Source organism: Sus scrofa, chromosome 14 (assembly GCF_000003025.6).
Source record: "Sus scrofa isolate TJ Tabasco breed Duroc chromosome 14, Sscrofa11.1, whole genome shotgun sequence".
In the NCBI taxonomy this organism is placed as follows: Eukaryota; Metazoa; Chordata; class Mammalia; order Artiodactyla; family Suidae; genus Sus; species Sus scrofa.
In genome coordinates, this window is record NC_010456.5 from 74640738 (window position 1) to 74665922 (window position 25185).

At 55.1% G+C, this 25185-nt stretch overlaps 1 protein-coding gene across 8 annotated transcripts in view; it reads left to right on the plus strand.

Annotated features, from left to right (window-relative positions):
* Window positions 1–25185, plus strand: part of CDH23 (cadherin related 23) — a 467077-nt gene that overhangs the window by 373191 nt on the left and 68701 nt on the right. For all 8 annotated transcript variants that reach the window (XR_002338421.1, XM_021072656.1, XM_021072657.1 and 5 more), the window contains 10 exons: window positions 188–248; window positions 1224–1372; window positions 6104–6239; window positions 7928–8316; window positions 9750–9851; window positions 10181–10183; window positions 13896–14045; window positions 15134–15262; window positions 16493–16621; window positions 17339–17566. Coding sequence is in view for 7 of the 8 variants with exons in the window: in XM_021072656.1 (XP_020928315.1) it covers window positions 188–248; window positions 1224–1372; window positions 6104–6239; window positions 7928–8316; window positions 9750–9851; window positions 10181–10183; window positions 13896–14045; window positions 15134–15262; window positions 16493–16621; window positions 17339–17566 (1476 nt within the window). In the remaining variant the exon portion in view is untranslated. The remainder of the gene's footprint in view (window positions 1–187; window positions 249–1223; window positions 1373–6103; window positions 6240–7927; window positions 8317–9749; window positions 9852–10180; window positions 10184–13895; window positions 14046–15133; window positions 15263–16492; window positions 16622–17338; window positions 17567–25185) is intronic.

A 25185-nucleotide genomic window follows, 5' to 3' on the forward strand; every position in this document is an offset into this window, starting at 1 on the left:
AGTCACATGTCCTCATGGGGGATGAGAAAGACAGGCGTGTCCCTCTCCCACACCCCCAGCCTTGTGGGAAGCCTCGTTGAGCAAAACAAGCTGAGAGTGGCGCGAGGGAAGAGGAGGGGCTCCACAGATACGTTCTCTGCCAGTGGGTGGAATTTGAGGAGTAACTGCATGTCTCGTTCTCCCTCAGCTAAAAGCCACAGACGCAGATGAGGGCGAGTTTGGACGTGTGTGGTACCGCATCCTTCATGGTGAGTAGGCTGCCCTGGGATTGGGCCAGCCCCCCTGCCCTGGAGGTAGCAGAGCTTCTCTAGGCTGCCAAGAGTCTGGGAGGTGGGGCCAAGGAAGCCCCAAGTGTTGTACACACGGGTGGGTCAGAGGAAGGAAATGGGAATATTCTCCAATCATTTGCACCGGGTTGGTTGTATTTTAAGTGAGGATGCTGCATTTGGTTGCTACACTCCTGCCATGACCCATGGTGGGATATCACACTGACAGAGGGGTACTTGGGGACCAGGGCAGCCCCCAGCAGCGAGCTCCATTGAGGTTGAGTGTCATTGGCTCAACATGTGTCGTGTGCCCATCCCTGAACCAATCACTATGGTCTTGGACACTAGGACGGCCCCCCAGTGAACTCCCCCGAATGAGGCACATTGGGCCAACTAGAATCATGGGGCCAGGCCTCAACCAGTCACTATGGCCAAAGGCTAAAATATGCTGATCTGCTCGTTCCTGGAATCAGGGATGGAATCACCCCCATGCAAAGCATGTGGACTAAGACTGGAGGCAGGTGGATCCCCAAAGGAAAATCAGGGTCTGTTACCAGAAGATGAAGGAATGAGCTTCCTTCATCTTCTGGTAACAATGAGCTTCCCCACTAAGCCCCCAACAGAGAATTTGATTTGAATTATTTTCTTAGTAATGCTGTAGATTCTTTTGAAATACTGAATCCACTGACACTCCTGGGTATGAGGGTCTCAGGGGACCTCCATGCTTCCCACAAGGGGAGCACAGAGTGAGCTTCTGCCTCCTCCCTCAGATCCTGCCAGGCCAGGGCAGCATGAGGCAGAAGCCTCTGTGCCACTTGGAGCTTCAGCCATGCTCCCAAGACCTCCAGGCAGGGTCTGCATTCTGGGGGTCTGGGCTCCCCACTTTCCCTCTTCCCCATGATCTCATGAGCATCCTGCCCCAGAGCAGAGCCCATGCATGTCATCTCCTCCACACAGGTAACCAGGGCAACAACTTCCGGATCCATGTCAGCAACGGGCTCCTAATGCGAGGGCCCCGGCCCCTGGACCGGGAGCGGAACTCGTCCCACGTTCTGATCGTGGAGGCCTACAACCACGACCTGGGCCCCATGCGGAGCTCCGTCAGGGTGAGGCCCAGGGTGCTGGCGCTGGCGCTGGGGGGGCGGGGGTGCTGGGGAAGCTCGTTGTGAAGCCCTGCATCTTGTTCCACACTGACCTCAGGGCTGGGCCAAAGACTCAGGTGGACCACAGATGGTCACCAGTTGGGGCCCCGGGAGGGCAGGGCCACCGCTAGTTGAGGTGCCGAATGACACCTGGAGCTCGGTAGGGTAGGTGGTGCCACGGGCTTAGCCCAGCCTGGGATCTTGCATGTGTCCTTCTCTGAGCCTCTGTTTTTCCAGATGGGGAAAGGGGTTAGGGATTCTGCTGTCTGTTCTAGAGGATGAGGCGTCCTCACTCCACTAGCGCCTGGGGTCCACACAACTCTCTAGGGTGGTCCAAGGAGGGCTCACATACATGATCTTGGAGACGGAGATGTTGCCAACTTCATTTTAAAAATGAGGATCCCGGGACACACAGAGGTCCACAGTGATAGAACCAGGACTTGAGCCCAGGTCTTGTGAGTCCAAGTCCAATCTTCTTTCCATTGAAAGTGCCCCCAAATAGTCCAGTCATCCCTCCTCACTGCCTCATCAGATGGATTCTTTTCTGCCCACCCTCACTCACCCCAGGCCTCTTCCTGATGCAGCTGAAGTCAAATCAACCTAATCTTCTCGAATGGTCACACACATGCAGCCATGGATTCCACTGGCTGGGCCAGTTGATGGGTGCTCCTGCCCTGTGGCAGGGGAATGACAGAGATGAATGAGGTTACCTTCAAGGTCACCCCCACCCTACCCCCCTGCACACTCAGCAGCTCACAGCTCCTTCCCCTTAACCAGGTGGAAAATGAGTCAGACTCTAGAGCTGAAGAGTAGGAGGGAGACGGGAGAAGTTGGGGTGGGGAGCAAGCAGGGACTTTTACTCAGAACCGAGCGGGGCAGCATCACCTTCTCTTATCAGCCCCATCTCCACCCCGCTATTTCCCTCAGGCTGGAAACAATGAACAGAAGCTGACTGGGGGGGACCATCATGACGGAGGGTGCTAGGGAGCAGGTGACTCAGCCTTGGCCCATCTCTTGCTGTTGCCCCCACAGCTTTGCTCCTGGAAGAGATGGGAAGGAAACCTGGGTCCTTGCCGCTGCCCCTCTGAGTGACATCTACCAGATGGAGATGGCTGAGGGGGTCTGGTCCCTTGGGTTTTTGTACTTTGGGGCTGCTTGGAAAGTAGCAGGACCCGGGTGACTGAGGGTCAGACAATTACCCAGATATGCACAGGAGTAGCCCCACACAGCCACGCTCACCTGCACAACTGCAGATTCCTTATTCAATCCACTTACTCGTGCGCTGATCGGTGCACCCATGTCAGAGCCTGCCCTTTGTGGGACCAGCTTAAGGCCACAGGGGGACTGACATCGGTGTAGCTTGGGGTGGCTCCCTAGACTTCAAGCTGCCTAACCACAGCCTTCCTTGGCCCCCCACCAACTCCACTCACCACCCTCCCAGGAGCAAGGCCTCCAGCATTGCAGCTACAAACCTTTTTAAACAAAATGGCATGCAGCAGCCCACGTACGGTGTAAAGAAAAGAATGAAGCTAGGCAATGCCGATCGGTGCAGGGGTGGGACATCCAGAGCCACATCTGCTCAGCCACCCTCCTTTCTCCTCTCCCCATGAACCCTGAGAAATGTGAAACCCCTACATACTCCTTCTTCCGTGCCAGGCACTTCTCTAAGTACCTCGTGTGCCTGAGTTCATTTAATCCTCATGCCGGCGTTGTGAGGTAGGCCCTGCTATTATGCCCATTTCATAGATGAAGAGATTGAGGCAAAGAGGGCTTGGCCAACATGTTTAGGGTCACACGGCAGTAAGGGTAGACAGAGCCAGGCGTCACACCCAGGCAGTTATTAGCTCAGGTCTGTTCTCTGAACCACTACCCCATGCTGCCTCACAGAAGGTTCCAGGGCACAGAGATGCCTTATCCCCAAAGAAGAGTCATTTTAAGGTGAGAATTTGCTTGCTGGTCCTCAGGGCTAGAACTCAGTGGCCCTTATACTGCAGAGCTCCCATGACCCTGGGCCCCAGGAAAGCCAGGCATCCTCCTGCAGACAGTGTGGGGGCTCCAGCCTTGCCCTGGACACACTTTTCCAGCAGCAGCAGAGCTGGCTTGTAGGGACCATCCACATTTTCTAGTCTCTGTTTCAGGGAACAGGACAACACCCATGAGGGTCCAGGGAGCAGGGTGTGAAATGCTGGAGACCGGGAGCCGCCTGTGCACACTGCGCATGTGCACACGCATGCACGTCCCCTGCCTCATCCCCTCTGGAGGACACAGCACTGGACAGAAAGTAGGGCTGGTTCTCCAGGGAGCCCAGTCACTCAGTCGCTGAGCCCTCCTGCTCAGCAAGAACTTGGCAGACCTGAGTGTTTCCTGTACATCTGTGTCTCTCAGGTTTGCAAACCACACACCATCTTGCCTCCTGTCTCTGCTGCTAAAAACAAGGCTGAAACCAGCAAGAAGATAGTGGCGTGCAGCCAGCCTCATGGCGGACAGGCCACACCCAGGCTCCATGCTGCCTCCCTCCTCTTTTTGCCATACTGTCAGACTGGCCCTCCCCCCGCCCCCCCATTGACTCTTGGAGGCCATTTGGACAAGCATAGTCCGGAAGGGGAAGGCTCCCAGTTTCGAAAGATGGCTGGGTAGTTTCTGTTTACAGCAAGAGAGTTCCTGAAATTCATCCATGCAAATTCCACCCCCAACTCACCCACCCGACCCAGGATCTCCCAGCCAAGTTTTTGGTGAAACCAGACTTAGAAGGTTCCAGCTTGTGAGCAGCTGTGCTCTGGGGCGGACATGCTAGTTTGCATAGTGGGTTCTGGGTGTCTGGACATGAAAATTTGATGACCTATCAGGGCTCCCAGGGCCCCAAGAGCAGGAAAGTAGAGAAACCTTTACCCCCCATAAGCCTGTCTTTCTCCTGGCTCTGCCACCCCTACTCACCTCCCAGGTTTCCCCTGGTCAGGCCAACATTTCCACTTCTACCAACAGAAGCCCCTTCACTTCTGTCCAGCTAATTCCCAGCCGATCCCAGAAGAGAAGCTGGGGCTGATCTGAGTGGCAGTGATCCATCAGAAACTAAACATTTGTGCTCTCAGGTGGGGCCCTCGTGTCACCGTCGGAGCTGGTGACCACGTGCGAAATCCAGGCTGTGCACCATTTCCCCGCCCCATTTGTGTCCTGCTCACTCTGCTGGCAAGCTCCTGCCAGCCCTGGCTCTGCTGGGCTGGAAGAGGGTGGTCTCGCCTGTTCTGAGTCCAGCTCATCCCCAGCCTAGAGCAAAGAGCAGTAGGGTTACTAGGTTGGGAACCAAGAGAACCGCCACTCTCTTTCCAGCTCTCAGTGACCGTGAAGGCTAGGGCAAGTCCCTTCCCCACCTCTGGGCATCTCTCCCCTGATCTGGGAAAAGAGGCAGGAGCCCTGGGTCTCCCTGTGGCTCCTTGAGCACCACCACTCTGTGACTGTAACCCTCTCCCCACCGTTGGTCCTTCAGGACACAGCCCTGGTCCTGCTCATACCTGGGCCCAATCCTCCCATGCTCCTGTGTGTGTTGGGGTGTGGGGGTGCAGAAAAAGAAGGGTGGTAGTGCTAATGTAGCCATAAACATCTCTCTCCGTAAACATCTCTTAAATTGTTTTTGGTTTTGTTTGGGTTTTTTTTGGTGTGTGTGTTTTTTTTGTTTTGTTTTGTTTTGTTTTGTTTGGTTTGGTTTGGTTTGGTTATGTAAGACTTTTGCGTTCACTAAAGGGAAATTAGAAAACGGAAATATGCAGTGATAAAAATTATGCCTAATGGCCATAATTCAAACATGAACATGTCTTGAGGGGACTCTGCAGAAGCCAATCCTGAGACAAGGATTGGTGTGAAGGTGACTAGTAGGAAGTGTTCCCAGGAGAGGCCGGAAGGGGCGTGGGACCAGGAAGGAAAGGCAGCCAGCAGAGTGGAACACAGGAAACTGTGACTCAGTCCCACAGGGAGCTCTGGAGAGAGTCATGTCAGCTGCCCATCAGTCATTAGCCAGGGGCTGCCTTAGCCAGTGCAGGACGTAACTGCCAGGCCCTTCTGGCCCTCTGGGTGTCTTCTGGCTCCAGCAGAGGGAGTGGGTAGGGTGGGTGGGGTGGGCAAGATCAGTCCGCCATGAAGAGCCGCAGTACTGGGTCCTGACAGTGAGGGCATCAGAGGAAGTGCGTGAGGGTCCGAAGGGCTTTGAGGACCAACAGCCTCTGCTATGACCAACTAATAATGTTTTCATGTCTATTCTCCTGGATGTGTCTTAATGTTTGACTGAGGTCCCTTTAAACGTTTCCAAGCACATTTTGCCTTCCTAACCCTCCTAGGAGGGGTGCAGGGTGTGAGCTGGTAAATTGATGTTATTGGCCCATAGCTGGGAACTCGGTGGCCCAAAAGTTTCCCTAAGTAGCCACAGGTTCCCACAGCATTCGTAGCAGAGCCAAGAGCAGGACAAGATTTGTTCTCTAACAAATGATATTTGAGCACCTGCCATGGGTCAGGTACTGTGCCAGGTGGGGGAGGCAGGGGCGGGGGGACATGGGGACCAACCAGGCAGCCCAGGGCCCTCCGTAGGGAGCTCACAGCTGGCCCAGGAGAGCAGTGAGCACACACGCAGGGCCAGGTGGGCCCAGCCCTGGGCTTCCCCATTCTCCCCGCAACCCTGACCTTCCATCCCCGGCCCGGCCCCTCTAGGTGATAGTGTATGTGGAGGATGTCAATGACGAGGCCCCAGTGTTCACGCAGCAGCAGTACAGCCGCCTGGGGCTCCGAGAGACTGCGGGTATCGGCACGTCGGTCATCGTTGTCCGAGCCACAGACCGAGATACAGGTGAGATATCTCGGAAGTCCGTTCCCCAGAGTGAGCCGCCCCTGCCCACCCGTCCTTCTCCCGCAGGGCCCATCATCCTTGGAAGCCCTCAGGCTCCCCCGTTCAGTGGATCCCAGGCTGCAGAGGGGCGTCTGGGACAGTTTGGGTGGCACTGACACCAGATTCCCAGTCCTGGGAGGACCGGAGTCAGAGGCAGCTGCCCTGGCCTCTGGACAGAGAGAGGAGAGGTCACCAGCCTGGGAAGCCCAGATTTGTTATCCAAGCACTGGCAGCTCCTGGCTAGCCCTTAGCCAGGGGCAGGGCAGGGCCAGGAGAGGCCTGCTTCTCCAGCCACCGCGGCTCAGGGCCTGACACACACACGTCACACAAGAGGCAGTGTCCTGGTCTGTAGGGCAGCGGTCATCCCTGAAGGCAGCCTGGACCTTGTCAAAGGCCTCATGTCCTGGAGGTGACCACTGTGAGCAGTGCAAAATGAAGGTGAAAGGTGACCAGGTCACTGCGGCCCTCTGGGGCCTGGCTGTCTGAGCCTGTGGATACAGCCAGAAAGGACCTCTTTCCTGGGCTTTTTTTTTGCTTTTTATGGCCACACCCACGGCATATGGAGGTTCCCAGGCTAGGGGTCCAATCAGAGCTGCAACTGCTAGCCACAGCCACACCAGATCTGAGCTGCCTCTGCAACCTACACCACAGCTCATGGCAATGCCAGATGCTTAACCCACTGAGCAAGGCCAGGGATCGAACCTGTGTCCTCATGGATCCTAGCCAGATTCATTTCCGCTGTGCCACAATGGGAACTCCTCCCAGGCCTCTTGTTTCCCAGCTCCTTCTCCTCTTTCATGTCAGCTGCTCTGGTGGCTCCCAACCCAGCACCCGTCTGCATCCCCAACTCCCCTGGGGCATGGGAGGGAGTAGAGGGAGAAATAGGTCCAGAAGCCCCCAGATGAGTGTTTTCCCTTAAATGGCACATTTATACACTTCAGGGCATATACATGGCTGGGGGCCAATGGTTCAAGACCTTTTCTGGGTCAGGAATCTATTTGAGAAACTTTTAAGCTCTGAATCCCTCCCCAGAAAGAATGCATATCCAGAATTTTGCAAATAATTTCAAGGAAGTGTGGGATTTCCTGAGTGATTTTTGCAACCATTCTCTTCCAAGTATGTGGACTTCTGCTAAAGAATCCCGACTCTAGCTCCTGGTTGAAGTGTGTATTCCAAGGCATGGGAATCTGGGGTAGAGGAGTGGGGAGAAGAGAGAAAGGGGACACTGGCACGGGAACCCTTTGGCTGGAGGGACCAAATGAAGGCTCAGCCGCCTCTGAGGATGCTGATGCTTTTTAGATCAAAACCCCCACCCTCTCCTTGTCCAAATACCCAAGAAAGGGGCTTGAGCTTGAATTGGCAAGCCTCCAGGAACAGAACCAATCCCCTCTGGCCCATCACTCCTGTCAAGGTCAGGTCCAGAGGGGGTCAGCAGTGTATGCTGGGCCTTGCTGTCTTGATCTTGACCTCTTCCTCTGCAGTTTCTCTTGGGACCATCTGACCCACAGTGGTACGGGATGGTACATGCTGGGTAGGCCAGTCAAGGCCGCTTGCCCTGTCCCTCAGGGACTGCAGTGGATGTGCTGGGGCACCTTGGAAAGCCACCCACCCCCAGCTGGGACCGCACGGCCTCTTGTGTCCTCTTGCAGGGGATGGTGGCTTGGTGAACTACCGCATCCTGTCAGGCGCGGAGGGAAAGTTCGAGATTGATGAGAGCACGGGGCTTGTTATCACCGTGGATTACCTGGACTATGAGACCAAGACCAGCTACCTGATGAATGTGTCTGCCACTGACCAGGCACCCCCCTTCAACCAGGGCTTCTGCAGCGTCTACATCACTCTGCTCAATGAGCTGGATGAGGCCGTGCAGTTCTCTAATGCCTCCTACGAGGCTGCCATCTGGGAGAACCTGGCACTGGGCACCGAGATTGTGCGGGTCCAGGCCTACTCCATCGACAACCTCAACCAGATCACCTACCGCTTTGACGCCTACACCAGCGCTCAGGCCAAAGCCCTCTTTAAGATAGATGCTGTCACGGTGAGTGAGGCTGGAGACCAGCACAGCAGGGGCTCTCTCAGAGGGTGGGGAGCTCAACTCCTTTAAAGCCAGCCAGCATTTACTGAACTCCTTCTCTGTGCACACTACCCTTTTCTCTGTCATAAAGATAAATATCCCTTTAATACTTGGTAAGATAAAATTTATCCATAGGAGTTCCCGTCGTGGCGCAGTGGTTAACGAATCCGACTAGGAACCATGAGGTTGCGGGTTCGATCCCTGCCCTTGCTCAGTGGGTTAACGATCCGGCGTTGCCGTGAGCTGTGGTGTAGGTTGCAGACGTGGCTCGGATCCCACGTTGCTGTGGCTCTGGTGTAGGCCGGTGGCTACAGCTCCGATTCAACCCCTAGCCTGGGAACCTCCATATGCCACGGGAGCGGCCCAAGAAATAGCAACAACAACAACAACAACAACAACAACAAAAAGAAAAAAGACAAAAAAAAAAAAAAAAAAAAGAGGAAAAAAAAATTTATCCATAGGCAACCATGTGTCTTCCTGATATTAGACAGTGAAAGCTGTACAAGTCATGTTTCCCTTTTTACACTGGCTGTTAGGAAGCTCACGTATAAATTGAGCCCTTCACTGCAATAGCTAGCCTTAGCTGGTATCTGGTGCAGCACTGTCTTATCTACTGCCTGAATCTTACTCTTCCTTTTTTGCTTTAGTGTGTCTCTTTTTTTTTGTTTTGTTTTTTTTTAGGGACGCACTTGCAGCATATGAAAGTTCCCAGGCCACGTGTTGAATTGGAGCTACAGCTGCCAACCTATTCCACAGCCACAGTAACTCAAGATCTGAGCTGCATCTGTGACCTACACCACAGCTCACAGTAACGCCAGATCCTTAACCCACAGAGCGAGGCCAGAAATCGAACCCACATCCTCATGGATCCTAGTCGGGTTCGTTACCACTGAGCCATGATGGGAACTCCCACTTTAGTGTGTCTTTTATCAGAATCCTTTCTTTAAATAGAAGCAAGGTAATAATCACTGCAGTGTGCCAGGCCTTGTCCCATAAAGATGAGGAAGACCCTTCCCAGCCCTCAGAGAACTTTTGGGCTAGGAGCAGAAGTGTGGGAATAATCATGGAAGCGGATCAGAGCACTATGAAGGAAAGATGAAAAGCAGTACAGCAGAGGGGTGATGGAGCACCTCTAGGGCCCAAATAAGAGAGCGATCGTACTGGCTGGGGAAGCAGGAAGCCTGCATGGGAGAGGGGGATTGAGGGAGAAGTAGGATTTCAGCAGGCAGAGCTTCACGGAGAAGTTATGCCAGCAGAGGGAGCGCTGCGGAGGTGGGAAAGTGGGCACAATGCTCAGGGCTGGTGAGAAGTCTAGTTAGGCCAGACTAGGGCTGGGGACAAGGCAGGTTCTGCTTGGTGGGTATGATGTCACTGCCCAGCTGGCCCCTTCTTTGCAGGGTGTAATCACAGTCAAGGGCCTGGTGGACCGGGAGAAAGGTGACTTCTACACCTTGACGGTGGTGGCAGACGACGGTGGCCCTAAGGTGGACTCCACTGTGGTGAGTGGGCCCCTGGGTGAGAGCCCCATGGGTATAGCCCATCACCACCCCAAGCTCCCCCGGACCCCCAATCCCACATCTTCACCAGCCACCCCAGTGTGCAGGGCAGGCAGTGGGTAAGGGTTTCAGTAGCCGAGGGTTGGCACTGTGGCCAGCCATGCCACACCTTGCCCGGTGGCCTGGGCCAGGGAGAAGACCTCGGGTGGGGGAAGGGTGGCTTTCTCAAGAGACCACTGCTTGGAGGGGACGCTGGAAGAGCTGGGACCGCTAACCACCTGCATCTTTGCCTTTTCTCTCCCTCGGCTGCCTCCTGCTGCCTCTGCCTACAGAAGGTAAGGAGCCTGTGGCTTGGGACTCTCCCCTGTGTGTCATCTGTGGCCAGTGCTGGCTTGGGCCCTGCATGGTGCTCTGCCTTCCCACCTCTCCTGGGGAGGGGGCACATGGACAGGCCTGCAGCTGGTCCCTGTTCAGACCCTCCCTCACCTCCCCAGTCCGTGCACTCTCATACCTGAGTCCAGGGTCCTCTCAAGCACATACCCCACATCTAGCTCTGTCCTCTTTGCCCTCTGTGTCCCGCTGAGACCCCTGTGGGGTCCTGGGGTGGGGGTTGCACTTAGAAGGAGTATGTGGAACACACAGTGGGAAGAACCCTGAGGGCCCATCCCAGCTCTACGCCTGTTGGCTGTGTGACACGGGCTAGTTGCTCAACCTCTCTGTGCTTCCTTTTCTCGGGTCTAAAATGCAGGTCATGCCAGCTGCCCTCCTTCCTCAGAGGATGTGATGGAACTGGTAGATAGGGGTGATGGGACTGGCATCTGTAAGAGGGACCCCTTCCATCTCTCAGGGTCAGGGTAGGGAGTGTGTGAGGGTACAGTCACGTGAAGTGGGCTGCCTGTGCCAGGGCCTGGGGAGTGCCAGGCAAGGGCAGTGGGGGGTGCACACTCTGAGTCACTGCGCTGAGACCTTGTACACTTTGGGGAGGGTGACCAGTGAGGTTGGAGGTGTCAGACAAGATTCCTAGAAGGCTGAGAGGGGTGGTGACCTCAGGCTAGAGGTGAAAATACAGGTGGCTCCCAGGGGCATGTCATGAGGTGACATCTTGCTGTGATCATCAGGACACAGAACAATTGATCAGGCTTGGGCCCCAGCCAGAGGGGCCTGCAGCCCTCTGTAGACCACATGGGGTGTCCAGCTCATCATCAACAGGCACACTTTCATCCCTGCTGAGTCCCTTTCACCTTAGCCTAAAGGAATAGACAAACCCCCATGTCCTTGTTACAAGCCATATGCAGCTGCTTGGTGTCCTCTGCCCCACTACTCCCTGGAAGTGCCCAGTTGTGGCTCAGCTACACCCAAAAGGCCCCTCTGTCCACAGGGCCAGCCTGGGGGTAAGTGAGGCTATGAGCAGCAGTGGGCCCACTCAGCTCCCCTTGACCCCCCAGGGGCCCCTGAGGGCAGCCAGTGAGCAGAGCCCTCTGTGGCAGGCAGTGAGCAGGTGGTGTGAGTCCTGCAGTGCCCAGCAAGGCTCCTGGTCTCCCCAGCCAGGGGACCTTAGACAGAGGGGTTAGATGAGGCCCTCTCACTGAGCCTCAGCAGCCTCACCCATAAAATGGGCCCAGTTGCCCCCCATCCCTGTTGTCATGGGGAGTCTGGGCGTTAAGGTCGGGTGGAGCCTGAGAAGTGCAGGGATGCTCCCCCGAGGGCACCGACGCCCCAGCAGCCCAGGCAGCCACACTTCCTGTACTGGGGCTGGTGAGGGCACTCTGCAGCACACACTCCTGCGTGGGCCCCAGTATTTCCACAGTCCCTTCACCCTCTTCCAGGAAGTAGGAGCCACCCCGCTTTGTTCTGCCCTGGCTTCCTCTCAAAGGCTGTCAGGAGCCGCTGCCCCAGATACACCAGCCCTGTCAGCCCTGAACTTGCTGGAGGTGCCAGGGTGGAGGCAGGCTGAGGGGCCTTTTAAAGATGCCACCATTTCCTCTGCGAGGCCGGAACCCCCAAACCACAGCTCACCTACACCTGACTCCTCCCCCGTCCCAGCAGCCCCTGTGGCCATGAGAGGGGTGGGGACGCAGCAGGAAGGAGCAGGCGTGGGGGGTCAGGTGGCTCTGCTGTAGGAGCTCCGAGTAACACCCTCAGGCCCTTGCAGGATCCGGGAGGGAGATTTGGACCACTGTACCCTGGGTGGGGACACAGACCCACAGCTCATTCCCGTAGATCTTGGTACCTGCCCTCCTCCCTCACTCACTGATGCGAACTCCCCACGACTGGGAGCACCTCACAGGGATCCTCATCATTGCGATCCTCAGAGAAGTAATCATAGAGGGAGCACCTACTGTGTGCCAGGCTCTGGGCTGGGCTGGGCTCAAGGAACATATGACCATAATCAGACACAGCCCCTGCCTTTGCAAGCTTAAGATAGAGTGGGGGGGGGGGGACATTGTTCAGATTAGCACACCAACAAATATATGCCATGAGAGAGCCCATAATGTCGGAAATCAAGGAGGGCTTCCCTGAGGAAGTGACTCAAACCGAGATCCCCAGAAAGCATAAGAGTTTACCCAGCTGCAAAGGAAGAGTGTTTGAGGGAACAGCAGGTGCCAAGGCCCTGTAGTGGGAGGAAGCATGACGAGTCCAAACAAGGCCTTGACCAGAGTGAAAGCATTCGAGAGGGATCGGACGGCAAGGGCCTTGTTTGGTTTCGCCCCAAGAGCAGCAGGGTCGGCATTATCACGCCCAGTTCCCAAGTGAGCAGACTGGGGCTCTGGGACTTCACGGAACTTCCTGACCAAAATTCATGATGGGCGGGCAGCGTCTTGGTGGGTGAGAGCCTGCCTGTCTGTCAAGCCAGAAGCAGGATAGGGACCACTTTTAGTTGTGCCACTACGTTTTGCTGGCTCATTTATTCCTTCTGGCGTCCTGCTGCCGTAGGTGTTCTCATTCCTACTTTCATCTAAGGAAATGGAAAATCAGAGAGGTTGAATAACTTTTGCCAAATCACACAGCGAGTAAGGGGTAGCATTGGTTCTGCTGTGAAGCCTGGGCTTGTTGCCTATGGTTCTGACAGCTGCCTGAAATATGGAGGCGTGGCTAGAACCGAGGAGAGGGAAAACCTGATTAGCAAGGCGGGAGGATGAAATGGAATCTTCTCTGCTTTGCGGTGAGGTTCCTCAGGCTCCCCGTGGGGTCCTGTGCACACCGGGAGGCAGGGAGGCCTGGGAGCCGTGGAGCCCCTGGCCTGGGATTCCTAAAACCTGAGCCTCCTCCCGCCCGGCTTCAGTCCCCTCATCAGTGAACCTGAGGGCCGCCTCTGGCCATTCATGGGCTGGAGGCTGCACCCCCAGCTGGCCTTTTCTCCAGGCCTTTTCTTAGACTCTGCAGGAGAAGCCAGCACACGGACACAAAACAATGTGCTCCTGGCATGCAACTTGCCTGTTCCCTGTTTCTACTACTCGTCGGAAATTCCCCTCCCTTTCCCACATGCCCTCTCCCCACCAGGATCACCAGGCCACCTCATGGCCCCCCTCCTGCTCCCGAGCCCTATTCCCTTCCCTCGAATCCAGAGGAGGGCCTTTGGGCCAGTATGGGCAGTATCTGGCTGCCAGATGTGGCTTAGCTGGCCTGCACACAATATTTTTAAAATTTTCATGAATCACCACCTAATTCTACATAAAAATCTGGATTCCTAGTTCCTTTTGAAAAACAGGAAGCTATGCCAATGCCTAGCTGACATGCCTTCACAGATTTGGAGCCGGATAGCCTCTGTCTGAATTAGCCACAGCCCGTGTCTTTCCAGGCCTCCAAGGCCCCACCACCTCCGAGTCCCCTGTCCCCCAGGTTCCCAGCATTTGACTGCACGCAGCTCTCTCCCACCAGAGTCCCAGAAGAAACATACACGTGGCCTCCATGTCAAGTCAGGATTGGCCTAGGCAGGCTTCTGGAACTGATTAGAGGTCTGGTCTACGCTGGGCCCACAAGGGGACCCCATGTTTGGGGTCAGGGAGGAGAAGGAGGCGGGACGTCTCTGGCCATGTCGACCCCCAGGTCTACATCACTGTGCTGGACGAGAATGACAACAGCCCCCGGTTCGACTTCACCTCCGACTCGGCGGTCAGTGTGCCTGAGGACTGCCCCGTGGGCCAGCGTGTGGCCACCGTCAAGGCCCGGGACCCCGACGCCGGCAGCAACGGGCAGGTGGGCACCAAGTGAAACCATCCAGGTCCACCCTGTCACTAGGGGCTCCCTCAGTGGCAGGGGGCCACGTAAGCCACTCCCATCACTGAGCAGGAAGCAGGGTCATCCGGGCTCTGCCTGGATCCATGCAGGACCACCCTTCCCTCGCTGTGGTCCATGGTCTTAGGGAAGGAGGCAGAGAGCCGCGTAAGCTGTCAGCGCTGCCTGGGACCAGGGAGCCCTACCGGGCACTGAACACAGAGGGGCTTAGCTCTCCCAGTGACTCCTTGGTCATCTCACCCACAAACCACATGGCATCTCACCCTCGGCCCAGCCATCCTCACAAGGTCCCAGGGCCCCAAGAGGACATGCTCCTCCTCCCCCTGCTTCTCGCCACCCCCCATCCCACAAAAGGAAGCACTCCTCACCTCTGCAGGTTTGAGCATCCCCAGAGCACAAGGAAGAGAGGTGACAAAGCACATCGATCTTCACACCACTGTGATCTGTCCCACACAGTGGGCTGTGCTGGCGGAGGTTGCCACCACCTTTCAAATACTCGTACACCTCGAGGGAGCTGAGAGATGCTGGTTCCGGTGCCAGATGCTTGTGGGTCCAGATCCTTGTTCCCTTGGGTACTTGCAGTGGGTCCCAGGCCCATTGCTGCCGGTGTCAGGGTCTTGTGCGACCTTGCCAGGGGCTTCACATTTCCGAGCCTCCTCTCTGAGCAGAAGAGAACAGCTCCCTTTGACAGGGCTGTTGCGAGAGCCAGAGTCCATGTAACAGCTGCAGAGCACGTGCCTGCTCCTCACAGGGGGCGCTCAGTGCCGCCCCTCCCCCGCCAACCCTGGGAACTCTCCCGTGCTGGGTCTCACACCCACCCTCCAGGGCCAGTAGGCTCACATCCCCCCACCCCAGGAACCTGTCTTAGGTCCTCTCAGTGGCCCTGCCTCCTGCCACTTTGAGCCATGTAACCACTCAGCAAACCACATTCTTCTCAATTGCTCAAGGTGAGCAGGGCACCCAGGTGGGCAAGAAAGTCCTCCTTGGCTTGACTTTGCCGCTTGTCCTCCCACCCCCCCCCACCCCTCCCTCTCTCTCTTCCCTGACAGGTGGTCTTCTCCCTGGCCTCTGGCAACATTGCCGGGGCCTTTGAGATCATCACTACCAATGATTCTGTCGGCGAAGTGTTTGTGGCCAGACCCCTGGACAGAGAAGAGCGGGACCACTACATCCTTAAGGTGGGCACCAGCCCCCACTTCCATCCAGAGAGAGCTCAGCCCCTCGGCACACCCTAAGGGGTCAGCTTCCTGCTGTCACCAAGTGCCATGGGGCAGGCAGCCTCCCTTAGGACCAAGAGCATGAGTGAGGCTGACCCGGGAAGGGACATCCTGGGGGAGGGGTCTCTGGACCCGGAGCCGGAAGGAGCAGAGGTGTCTGTCCCTGCTGTAAGAGCTAGTAAAGAGAGCCTGGCAGCTGAGAGAGCCTGACTCTTCTGCAAACACAGTGTGAGCTTGGGCAGGTGGTTGATTCTGTCTGGGCGTCATTGTCCTGCCTGGTACAGTGGACAGTGAAACCTGGCTACCTCTGTGGAGCTGAGAACTAAGTGCAGGTGAGGAGTCAATGCAGGCCACTGTGACTGCTGAATTGCTGGGGCTGCCGTGTTTTCTGAGAGGTCTCTGGGAGCTCCAGGGCTATGCTTCTGCATGGGTCTGAGCTCTAGGGCACTTTCCACTGCCCTGCAGGCTATCCAGGAAGAATCGAGGCTCCTAGGGACAGACTCAGGCTGTGGTTAGCACCCTAGCTCATTGCCAAAAAGATTATTTGAGGAGTTCCCGTCATGGCTCAGCATTTAACAGACCCGACTAGCATCCATGAGGATGCAGGTTCAATCCCTAGCCTCACTCAGTGGGTTAAGGATCTGGCGTTGCCGTGAGCTGTGGTGTAGGTCATGGACACGGTTTGGATCTGGCGTTGCTGTGACTGTGGCGTAGGCCAGTAGCTACAACTCCCATTCGACCCCTAGCCTTGGAACCTCCATATGCCATGGGTGCAGCCCTAAAAAAAAAAGGCAAAAAAAAAATTATTTGAGGCTTTTTCTCTATTTGCCAGAGACCATATATGAGTGAATGGAACAGAGACCTTGAAACTAAAAGCAGGAGCTCCAGGGCTGGGGTCACAGTCAGGGGCAGGATCAGGAGGTAAAGAAAGACTGGGCATATCAGAGTGAGAATGCAAAAGAGGATCCCCAGACAGACAAGAATTAGGCAACAATTGTTTGCAGCCTGGAGCGGAAGATGAAAGCCTGGGAGTAAGCTCAGGGCTGGTGGCTCCCCAGTGGGCAGGGATGGGCCAGCAAGTCCCTCTGACCTTCCAGTCCTCCCCACTGAGCACACAGCCCATTTGGACTCCGTATTCCTGATCCTTCCCCCACCTTTTAGCCCTGACTCCAGTCTTCTCCCTCCTCGCAGGTTGTGGCATCCGACCGTGGCACCCCTCCACGGAAGAAGGACCACATCGTGCAGGTGACCATCCTGGACATCAATGACAACCCTCCCGTGATCGAGAGCCCCTTTGGATACAATGTCAGCGTCAACGAGGTGAGGGTGGCTCCAGCACCCATACACCCGATGGCCAGGATGAAGAGCGGGTGAAAGCCAACCACGAAGCATCCGCTTAAATGTCTGCCTGGCCCACTAGTCACTCAGAGCACAGGGATGAGCGCGTGGCTTACTCATTCATGATTCTGTCCCTAACGCCTAGGCCAGGTCCCGGAGAACAGTCTCTTTTCGTGGTTGGGAGACAAAGGAGAGAAAAGAAGAGGGAATGACTGAAGAAAGTGGTCTTTTACCACCGGCAGAGAACTCTTTACCCTGGGGAGCTGCTTTAGATAAAACAGCTCATTTATTATTCAGTCCTAAGATTGGCTACTCCTGGAGAATGTTTGCCTGGGTCCTTCTGGGTATCATGCCAGGCTGGATGGTCAAGAAGGCCTCCCTCAGTTCAGACCCAGGCTCTGCCCCTGACTGGCTGTGTGATTTGAACGCATGCCTTCCCTGCACCTCAGTTTTCTCATCTGTAAATGGGGATGACCTAATCTAGGGGTAGAGAAAGGAGTGGAGTTAACTCGACCCCAGCTTGTCGTTGGTCCTCATGGAATGTTTGCCCCGATCCCCTTTATCTTCCTCATCCCAAGGTAGCCAGAGCAGAGCTTTCTAGAAGTGCAGGTGCAGCCCTTGGGCTCCCGGGTGCAGAAACTTGTCTTTGTCCCAGAGGCCTTGAATCCGGAATGACTGCTTCCCTGCTCTCCCCCCCAGAACGTGGGCGGGGGTACCGCTGTGGTCCAGGTGAGAGCCACCGACCGTGACATTGGGATCAACAGCGTCCTGTCCTACTACATCACTGGGGGCAACGAGGACATGACCTTCCGCATGGACCGCATCAGTGGCGAGATCGCCACGCGGCCTGCCCCACCTGACCGAGAGCGCCAGAGCTTCTACCACCTGGTGGTCACCGTGGAGGACGAGGGCACCCCTACTCTGTCGGTGAGTGATGGGGCGGCCGTGGGGAGACAAGGCTTGGGGAGGGTCTGCTCTGCCTTTTGTGTGATGGGGACAAGATGGGTGGGAATCGAATGCCATGCGCCGGTGAGTCTCAGCAACCCCTTTATTGCGCCTTGAGTCCATCACCTTCAAGTATTTATAGAGGGCTAGTATATGCCAAGCTAGGGTGCTGGTTTACCCACCTCTGCAGCTGCTCAGAGCCTCTGTGGAGCCCTCTTTGCTCACCCAGAGCAGCTTTCTGGGCCAGTACGGATTGAGTCTCTACCTCAGGGCCTGGCCAGCCCCACTCCACCTGCCAAGCTGTGCCGTGTACCTGTGGGGCTGCACCAACCCACATGGTGGTGCCTCTGTGCCAAATGGGAAAATGTGCCCTCCGGCCTCTTCCCCTAAGTCGCATTAGTGTGATACACTGTGGCAACATGCTGGAGTTGGCAGGGACTGATGTCCATGGCCCAGTCTGTTTCAATGGGTGCGGCCGCTGCCCAAGGCAATGGGCAAAGTCCGCAGAGTTGGAGGAGGTGGGACTGTGGGGCTGGAGGGGTGACACTATGTGGGGTGATGGGCTGTGGTGTGATGAGTTCTGCTGTGAGCTGGCGGCATGAGCGGGCGGCATGAGCGGGAGCAAGTCAGAACCTGTCTGAGTATTGGTTTTATCATCTGTAAAAGGGAGATAATATCCCCTTCATAGGTGGTGTTTGGGGAATTAAATTAGCTCATGTCTGTGGACGCACTTGGTAAACCAAGAGGAGGAGGAGTGGTTCAGCTATCTATTGCTACGGTAATCCTGCCTTACAAATCAAATCAAATCAAATCAAGAGGCATAAAACAACTGTTATTCTGCAGGCTGGCCTTTGAGACCTGGCTTAGCTGGGCAGTTCTTCTGCTCTCAGCTGGGCTCCCACGTGTGTGTGGGGGCAGCTGTATGACGGTTGGATGGCTCTTTTTCTAGGAGTTGGCTGCCTATCAGCTGCGATGACAGGGCAACTGGGCCACCTGTCTGTTCTCCTCCAATGGCTAGTCTGTGCCGGTTCACCTGGAGCTAGAAAGGGTCCAGAGGAGAGAGCAGAAGCACAAAAGGCCTCTCGAGGCCCAGGCTTGCAACTGGAACAAAGATAACTTCTGCCACATTCTGTTTGTCAGAGCAAGTCACAAGGCCAGCCCAGGTTCAAGGTGTGAGGAAAGAAACTCTGTCTTTTGAAGGAATGAACTGCAAAGTCACATTGCAAAGAGTAGATATAGGGAGGTGTAAGGATTGAGGACGTTTTTGTAATCTACCTTAGGGACCCTGCTTGTAAATGAGACCTCAGCTCTGTCGTCCTGCCCCCAAAAGTTGTCTCTCCTTTGGCAGTGGCACTGTGGACTGTGGATTGCGGGGTCAGAGCAGGTCTTGGGATGGGCTTTTTATCTGGAGGGTCTCTGGGGAGGATGGTGGAGTTGGGAAACCATATTCCCAATGGTTTCCCAATTGGTAATACTAATCACGTCAGCACCAATCACATCCAGTGGGCCAAATGGAGAGTCATTTATAGGACATAGATAACTAACTGAGGGGAGGACGGCCAGGGGTATCATTTATTGCGGTGTCATGGAGGGACTAACTTTTGACTTAACCCCTCCCTATCTGCACTTAGCTTCAGAGTGAATCATCTTCTGGGTTGTCTCTCCAATAGCATTTAGAGATGTGTTTGGCTACAAGTAACAAAAATTCACCTATGGAATCATAAATAAATCGGAATGCCTTTTTCTCACATAACAATAATTCCAGAGAGAATTACAGCTGTTGATTTCAGGCTCAGTGATGTCAGAGCTAATGTTTCTTGGCCTTTCCCGCATGGTTGCAAAATGGCTGCTATAGCTCCAGCCATCATGTCAGCATTCAAGGCAGGAAATGACAAAAAGACAAAGAGCAATGTAAGCCACTTCTGTCCTTTGATCAGGAAAGTAAAAAGTTTTCCAGAAATGTTCTCCAGAGTTCTGCTTATGTTCTTACCGGCCAGAAGAGATTCCCATGCGTACCCTAGCTGCAGGGAGGTTGGAAAAAAAAATGAACAAGATTGTCAGGAGTGGCTTATTACTTGGGGGCCAGATATAGCCCTGCCTCAGATAAAAGCAGTGAGGAAGAGGTAGAGAATAGATTTGCGATGAGTAACTGATAGCATTTGCCATGCTGCTCTTCTTCATCCTGACCTAGGCCAGTGAACACAGCATTCTCACCCTGACTCCCCACCCCTCCCCTCACCCTCCAGTCCTAGAGTTTCCCAGGGAGGCAGTTGGTACGACCCATGCTATTCTAAGACCCTGAGTTTTGGAGGCAACGTCTGGCTTCCTTGTGGTCCCCGGAAGAAATGACAATTAGAGAAAGGTGAAATCACCCTAACCACATGTAACCACCCAGAGTGGATGGGCCACTCCCCAAGCAGTCCCCGCAGAGCTTGGGACTGGTCCCCATGGCCAGAAGTTTCATCTGTTGACCAAAGCCTCTGTCGAGACCCATGAGCACTGCCTCCCTACACGTGGGCGCCTGACACTCCAGCCCATCCTAAAGCAGGTCTTGGCCAGTACTGACTCCCTGGTAAGAGGGCAGGAAGGTGGGTGGTGAGAAACGATGCAGGCTCCCTTTGTCTACCTTCCTCATCCCGGTCACCACCAGCTCTGCTCCCGGAAACACCTTCAGGATGACCAGGACCATGGATAGGGTGTGTGTATATGTATGTGGCTCCTGGGCTGTGACACTATAATGCAAACAGCATTGGGTACCACAGGAAATGTATTTATAGAAGAAAAGTTTTAGGTCAAAAACACTCCATCCTTCCCATTTTTCTGCTTCTTAGGCTTGCGAAAAGATTGCTTTTATTTGATTATTATTGGGGAACCATGATGAAGAACTATAGGGACCCAGGATCATCATTGAGCACTTAGCACTAGACCATATTTGTTCATTTATTCAGTAACTGTTTCCTGAATACCCTCTATGTGCCAGGCCCCAGAGATACAGAGAGGAAGGCAGTGCGGGCCCTGCCACGGTGAAGTGCAGCTGATTAGTAAGGGAGGCAGTGAGGACATCCCTGTGCGGGGCCAAGGTGCAGGTGGATGCTGGGGAAGGCTTCCTGGAGCAGGTGACTCTGGGCCTGCCTTGTCAGTTACAGCCCAGCAAAGGGTGAAACATAGTCTGGATTCAGGTATCAGCCTGAAAAAACGCCTAAGAGGAAGCGAGAATTTGGGTTGCCAGGGCCAGGGGAGATCCAGGGAGCCATAGGTAGTCCTGGCCCAGGGCAGCATTCAGAGCCCAGAACAATGCTCTCTGCATATCCTCCCTCTGACGTTCTGCCTGAGCAGGCCCCAAAGGCTGGTCCCAATACTTTCTCAAGTGCCAACTTCTGCTCCCTCCTGGCTCAGCTAAGCCAAGGTGGGAGTGGGCAGAAGCTGGCAAGCCAGGGCCCTACAGCCAGTGCCCCATCATGATTGACATTTGTCGCCAAGGAGTACTAGGCTCTTGAAGCTTTGCTTCCACTGACCAGACTGTCACCTCTGGACAGCGAACCCCTCAAGATCATGAGTGCCCCCAGGCCAAAGGTGACCAGAGGAGGGACTTCCTCTGCTATTGGGTAGATTTCACTGGCTGAGTGAGAAGGTAGGATCATTCCAGCCCTTCCTAGACTGGCCAGAGCCCCAAGAAGCATCAGACCAGCCACCCTGAGGTTCCAGGAAAGGTCACCATGGTCTAACAGGGAGCATCTGTCTGTTTGGAGACACCGTGCAGCCCCACTTGCAGATCTCTGCTTCCCACTTGCAGTTATCTGCCTGGTTCAAGCCAACCTCATTGGCACAGGCTCAACCTTCCTGTAGCACAAGGGCAAGTAAGAATTATGCATTCATTCATTCATTCAGCACTAAATATGCACCAGCCTTGTGCTAGAGGCCAGGAAGTCAGAGATGAGTTGGGCAGTTCTCTCCTCCAGGAGCCTACAGTTAGTAGGGGAAGTGGACACATAACAGGGAGTTGATATTCTGGGATGTGATAAAGGGCTAGGAGCTCCAGAGCCAGGGAAGGTTCTAGACAAGGCAATTTGCATCCATGTCTTAAAAGATGAGCCTTTCAGGAGTTCCCATCATGACTCAGCAGAAATTAATCTGACTAGTATCCATGAGGATGCAGGCCCCGCTCAGTGGGTTTAGGATCTGCCGTTGCCACGAGCTGTGGTGTGGGTTGCAGACCTGGCTTGGATCCTGTGTTGCTGTGGTATAGGCCAGCACTTGCATCTCCAATTTGACCCCTAGCCTGAGAACCTCCATATGCCATGAGTACAGCTCTAAAAAAAGACAAGAAAAAAAAATGAGGCTTTCTAAGCAAAAGGGATGGGATTCAGCTACAAAATCTCCCCCAAACCAAGAGAAATCCTCTATCTGAGCCTGCTCATCTCTTCTTTTCTCCCTGGGCTCCCCTCCCCCGAGTTTCCTGAGAGCAGAACATTCCTGCAAACAGCCTTGGCCGTCCACACCCAGCTCAACCCCATATCACCCAGAGCTCAGAACAGCTGTGCCTCAAGGGGCATCCAGAGCAGCCCAGGCCCAGCACACAATGGTGTGCCACCTAGCACAGGAAGTCATTGTGCAGCCTTGGCCCTCTGCCTTGCCCCAGGCCTTAGGCAGGGCAGCAGGGCTTGGGGGAGGGGCTCAGTGCAGGCCGGGAGGCCCCCCCGCCCCCCCACAAGAGGAAGGGCTGGGCCCAGGGAGGAAGGACGGAAGGCAACTGGGAGGTCAGGAGCTGAGCCCCAGCCACAGAGGCACCTTGGCAGGGGGATGGGGACAGGGAGGGCTTCAGGGGGCCTCCCTGCCATGTGAATCACAGCCAGCAGGTTAGAAGATCCCAGGTGACCAGCCCTGGCTTCTCAGGCTGGTGGGAGCCTGCAGAAGACACCTGTCCAGGCAGAAAGACAGCAAATCTCCCACCACCCGCTTCTGGTATGAGAGTTGCCCACAGTAAATGGTACCATGAATGCCTGAGCAGAGGCTGCTGCTCTTGGCAGCTCCCCTCATGTTTTGAGGGCCAAGGGTTCTCCTGTTTATTAATCTTGGACCCTGCTGCTGTTTGTGGAGCCTGCTTCCCATGGCTCAAGCTCAGGAAACCCCAGCCCAGCCCCTTCCCTGCACTGCACACCTAGTAAGCTAGCCTTCCCTGGCCCAGCATGATTCAATTCAGACCCTTCCCGTGGCCCTGCCTCTGGAGAATGTTCTGAAGCTGCTCAAATGCTACACACACAACTGGCTTGATTCCTCTGAGAGACCCTGGGGCTCTGCTGGCAGATAAGTTTCTCCCTTCCCCATGCCCTGCGCAAGCAGGTGGGGTGATGGGCTGCTGCGCCCACCCGGAGCCCTCTGACTTCAGGGCTGCCGGGCAGAAAGAGGAGCGAAAAGACTGGTGTGGGAGAAGTGGGGCCACAGGCTTGTGGGCACAGGTTCATCCCCAAGAGCCATGGTAAGTACTCTAAGCAAGTCCAAGTCCTGGCCTGTCATGTCACCTGCTTCACTGAAGGGGGAGGAGCACAGGTCTGGGAAGCAAGAGACCCAGTTACACATTCACTTGTGAAGAGACACAAACCTTTTGGAATCTCAGTCTCCTCACGCATGAAATGGGACAATAAACCCTCCAGGGTTTTCGGGGGGGGGGGGGGCGCAGGGAAGGGGGAGCGGGAACCAAAGTAGTAACACATGGGAAAGCACAGAGTCTTCTCCCAGAAGAGGCAAAGATAAGGAACACACACTTCCCTTCCCTATCCTGTGCCCAAGGCAAGCGTTGCTAGTAGATGTCAGCACTTTCTCATTAGGCCCTATTGAGTCTTCACAATCCCTCTTAACATATGTTCCAAGAAGCACATCAAGAGATCAGAACTGGGGAGTTCCCGTCTTGGCGCAGTGGTTAACGAATCCGACTAGGAATCATGAGGTTGTGGGTTCGGTCCCTGCCCTTGCTCAGTGGGTTAACGATCTGGCGTTGCCGTGAGCTGTGGTGTAGGTTGCAGATGTGGCTCGGATCCCGCATTGCTGTGGCTCTGGCGTAGGCCGGGGGCTACAGCTCCGACTGGACCCTTAGCCTAGGAACCTCCATATGCCGCGGGAGCGGCCCAAGAAATAGCAACAACAACAAAAGACAAAAGACAAAAAAAAAAAAAAAAAAAAAAAAATCAGAACTGGAGTTCCCGTCGTGGCTCAGTGGTTAATGAATCCAACTAGGAACCATGAGGTTGCGGGTTCGCTCCCTGGCTTGCTCAGTGGGTTAAGGATCCGGCATTGCCATGAGCTGTGTGTGGTATAGGTCACAGACACGGCTCGGATCCTGCATTGCTGTGACTCTGACATAGGCCAGTAGCTACAGCTCCAATTGGACCCCTAGCCTGGGAACCTCCATATGTCGTGGGTGTGGCCCTAGAAAAGACAAAAAGACAAAAAAAAAAAAAAAAAAAAAGATCAGAATTACAGGACAAAATGAAACCCATGTCCCTTGGCCTGCAAAAGCTCAAGGCCCCATTGCTGTAGAGGAGATTACCGCCCCACCCCCACCCCCAGGCCCAGACGAAGCTGCTGGGAACTAGAGTAGATTGCAAGTCAGAGCCTGCCAATGGTGAGAGGCCCAGAGAACCCTGGCACCCTGGTTCGGCCCATCATTGAGTGGCTGTGCATCACTGATCAGCTCTGCTACCAGGTCCAAAGGGCGGGCTGTTATTGGACCCTTGCCCTAGAACCCACACAATAGCTAGGGAGACCCAACTTCCATGCAAGAGAGGTCACCACGCAAAATGGGCACAGCGAATGCCCAGGGAAGGGCCTAGAAGGTCAATGCTCTCGGTGGCCTAGGGCAAACACCTTATCCGGGCTGTGAGCCTCAGCTTCTCAAGAGGGCTTTAGCACGCTGACTGGCAACCCCAGTTCCTCTTTCTGCCATTGCAGTTCCCTTTGGGTTTCCTGAGCAAATCTTAACCCAGCCCCCAGCACAGTCAGACCAGGCCCTAGAGAGCTCCAGCTGACACCCAAGAAGGCTGCAGGGTGATGGTACCCAAGCTGGGGTGGAGGGTGACAAGGCCTCTGCACCTCCAGTCCCACTACATCCTCCCCAATCCCCCAGCACAGAGCACTCCCTGGAAAAGGTGATGGGTTAGCCCCTCTGTGCTGCATGAAGGAGGGAGCACTGGCCAGGCAGGAGTAAGGGCAGCCCCAGGGCTGGTCTTTTGGGAAGTGGGCCGTGGGGTTCCTACACATCTACCCCCATGTGCACACCCCTAGGCAGGCCCAGCCTGGCCAACAGCAGCATCACCAGTGGCCTCTGCAATGTGTCTTCACAGAGTGTCAACTCCATCCCCTTAGCCTCTCCCTTGGAGGAAATAAAGGCAGCAGGTCTTTATGAAATGTGAACATCAGGAGACAGGTTGCAGGTCCCATAATTCCTGATCCAGATCTTAATGATGACTTAGTGCCTAAAAGCACCAATTTCCTTCCAAGGCCTCAGACAAAGCCTCAGTCCCACTCCGCCCAGGAGGTCCCAGGGCTCCCCCCAGCACCCCCCCACCCCACCTTGGAGGCAGGCACGTGTTCTTGCTCCCCTACTC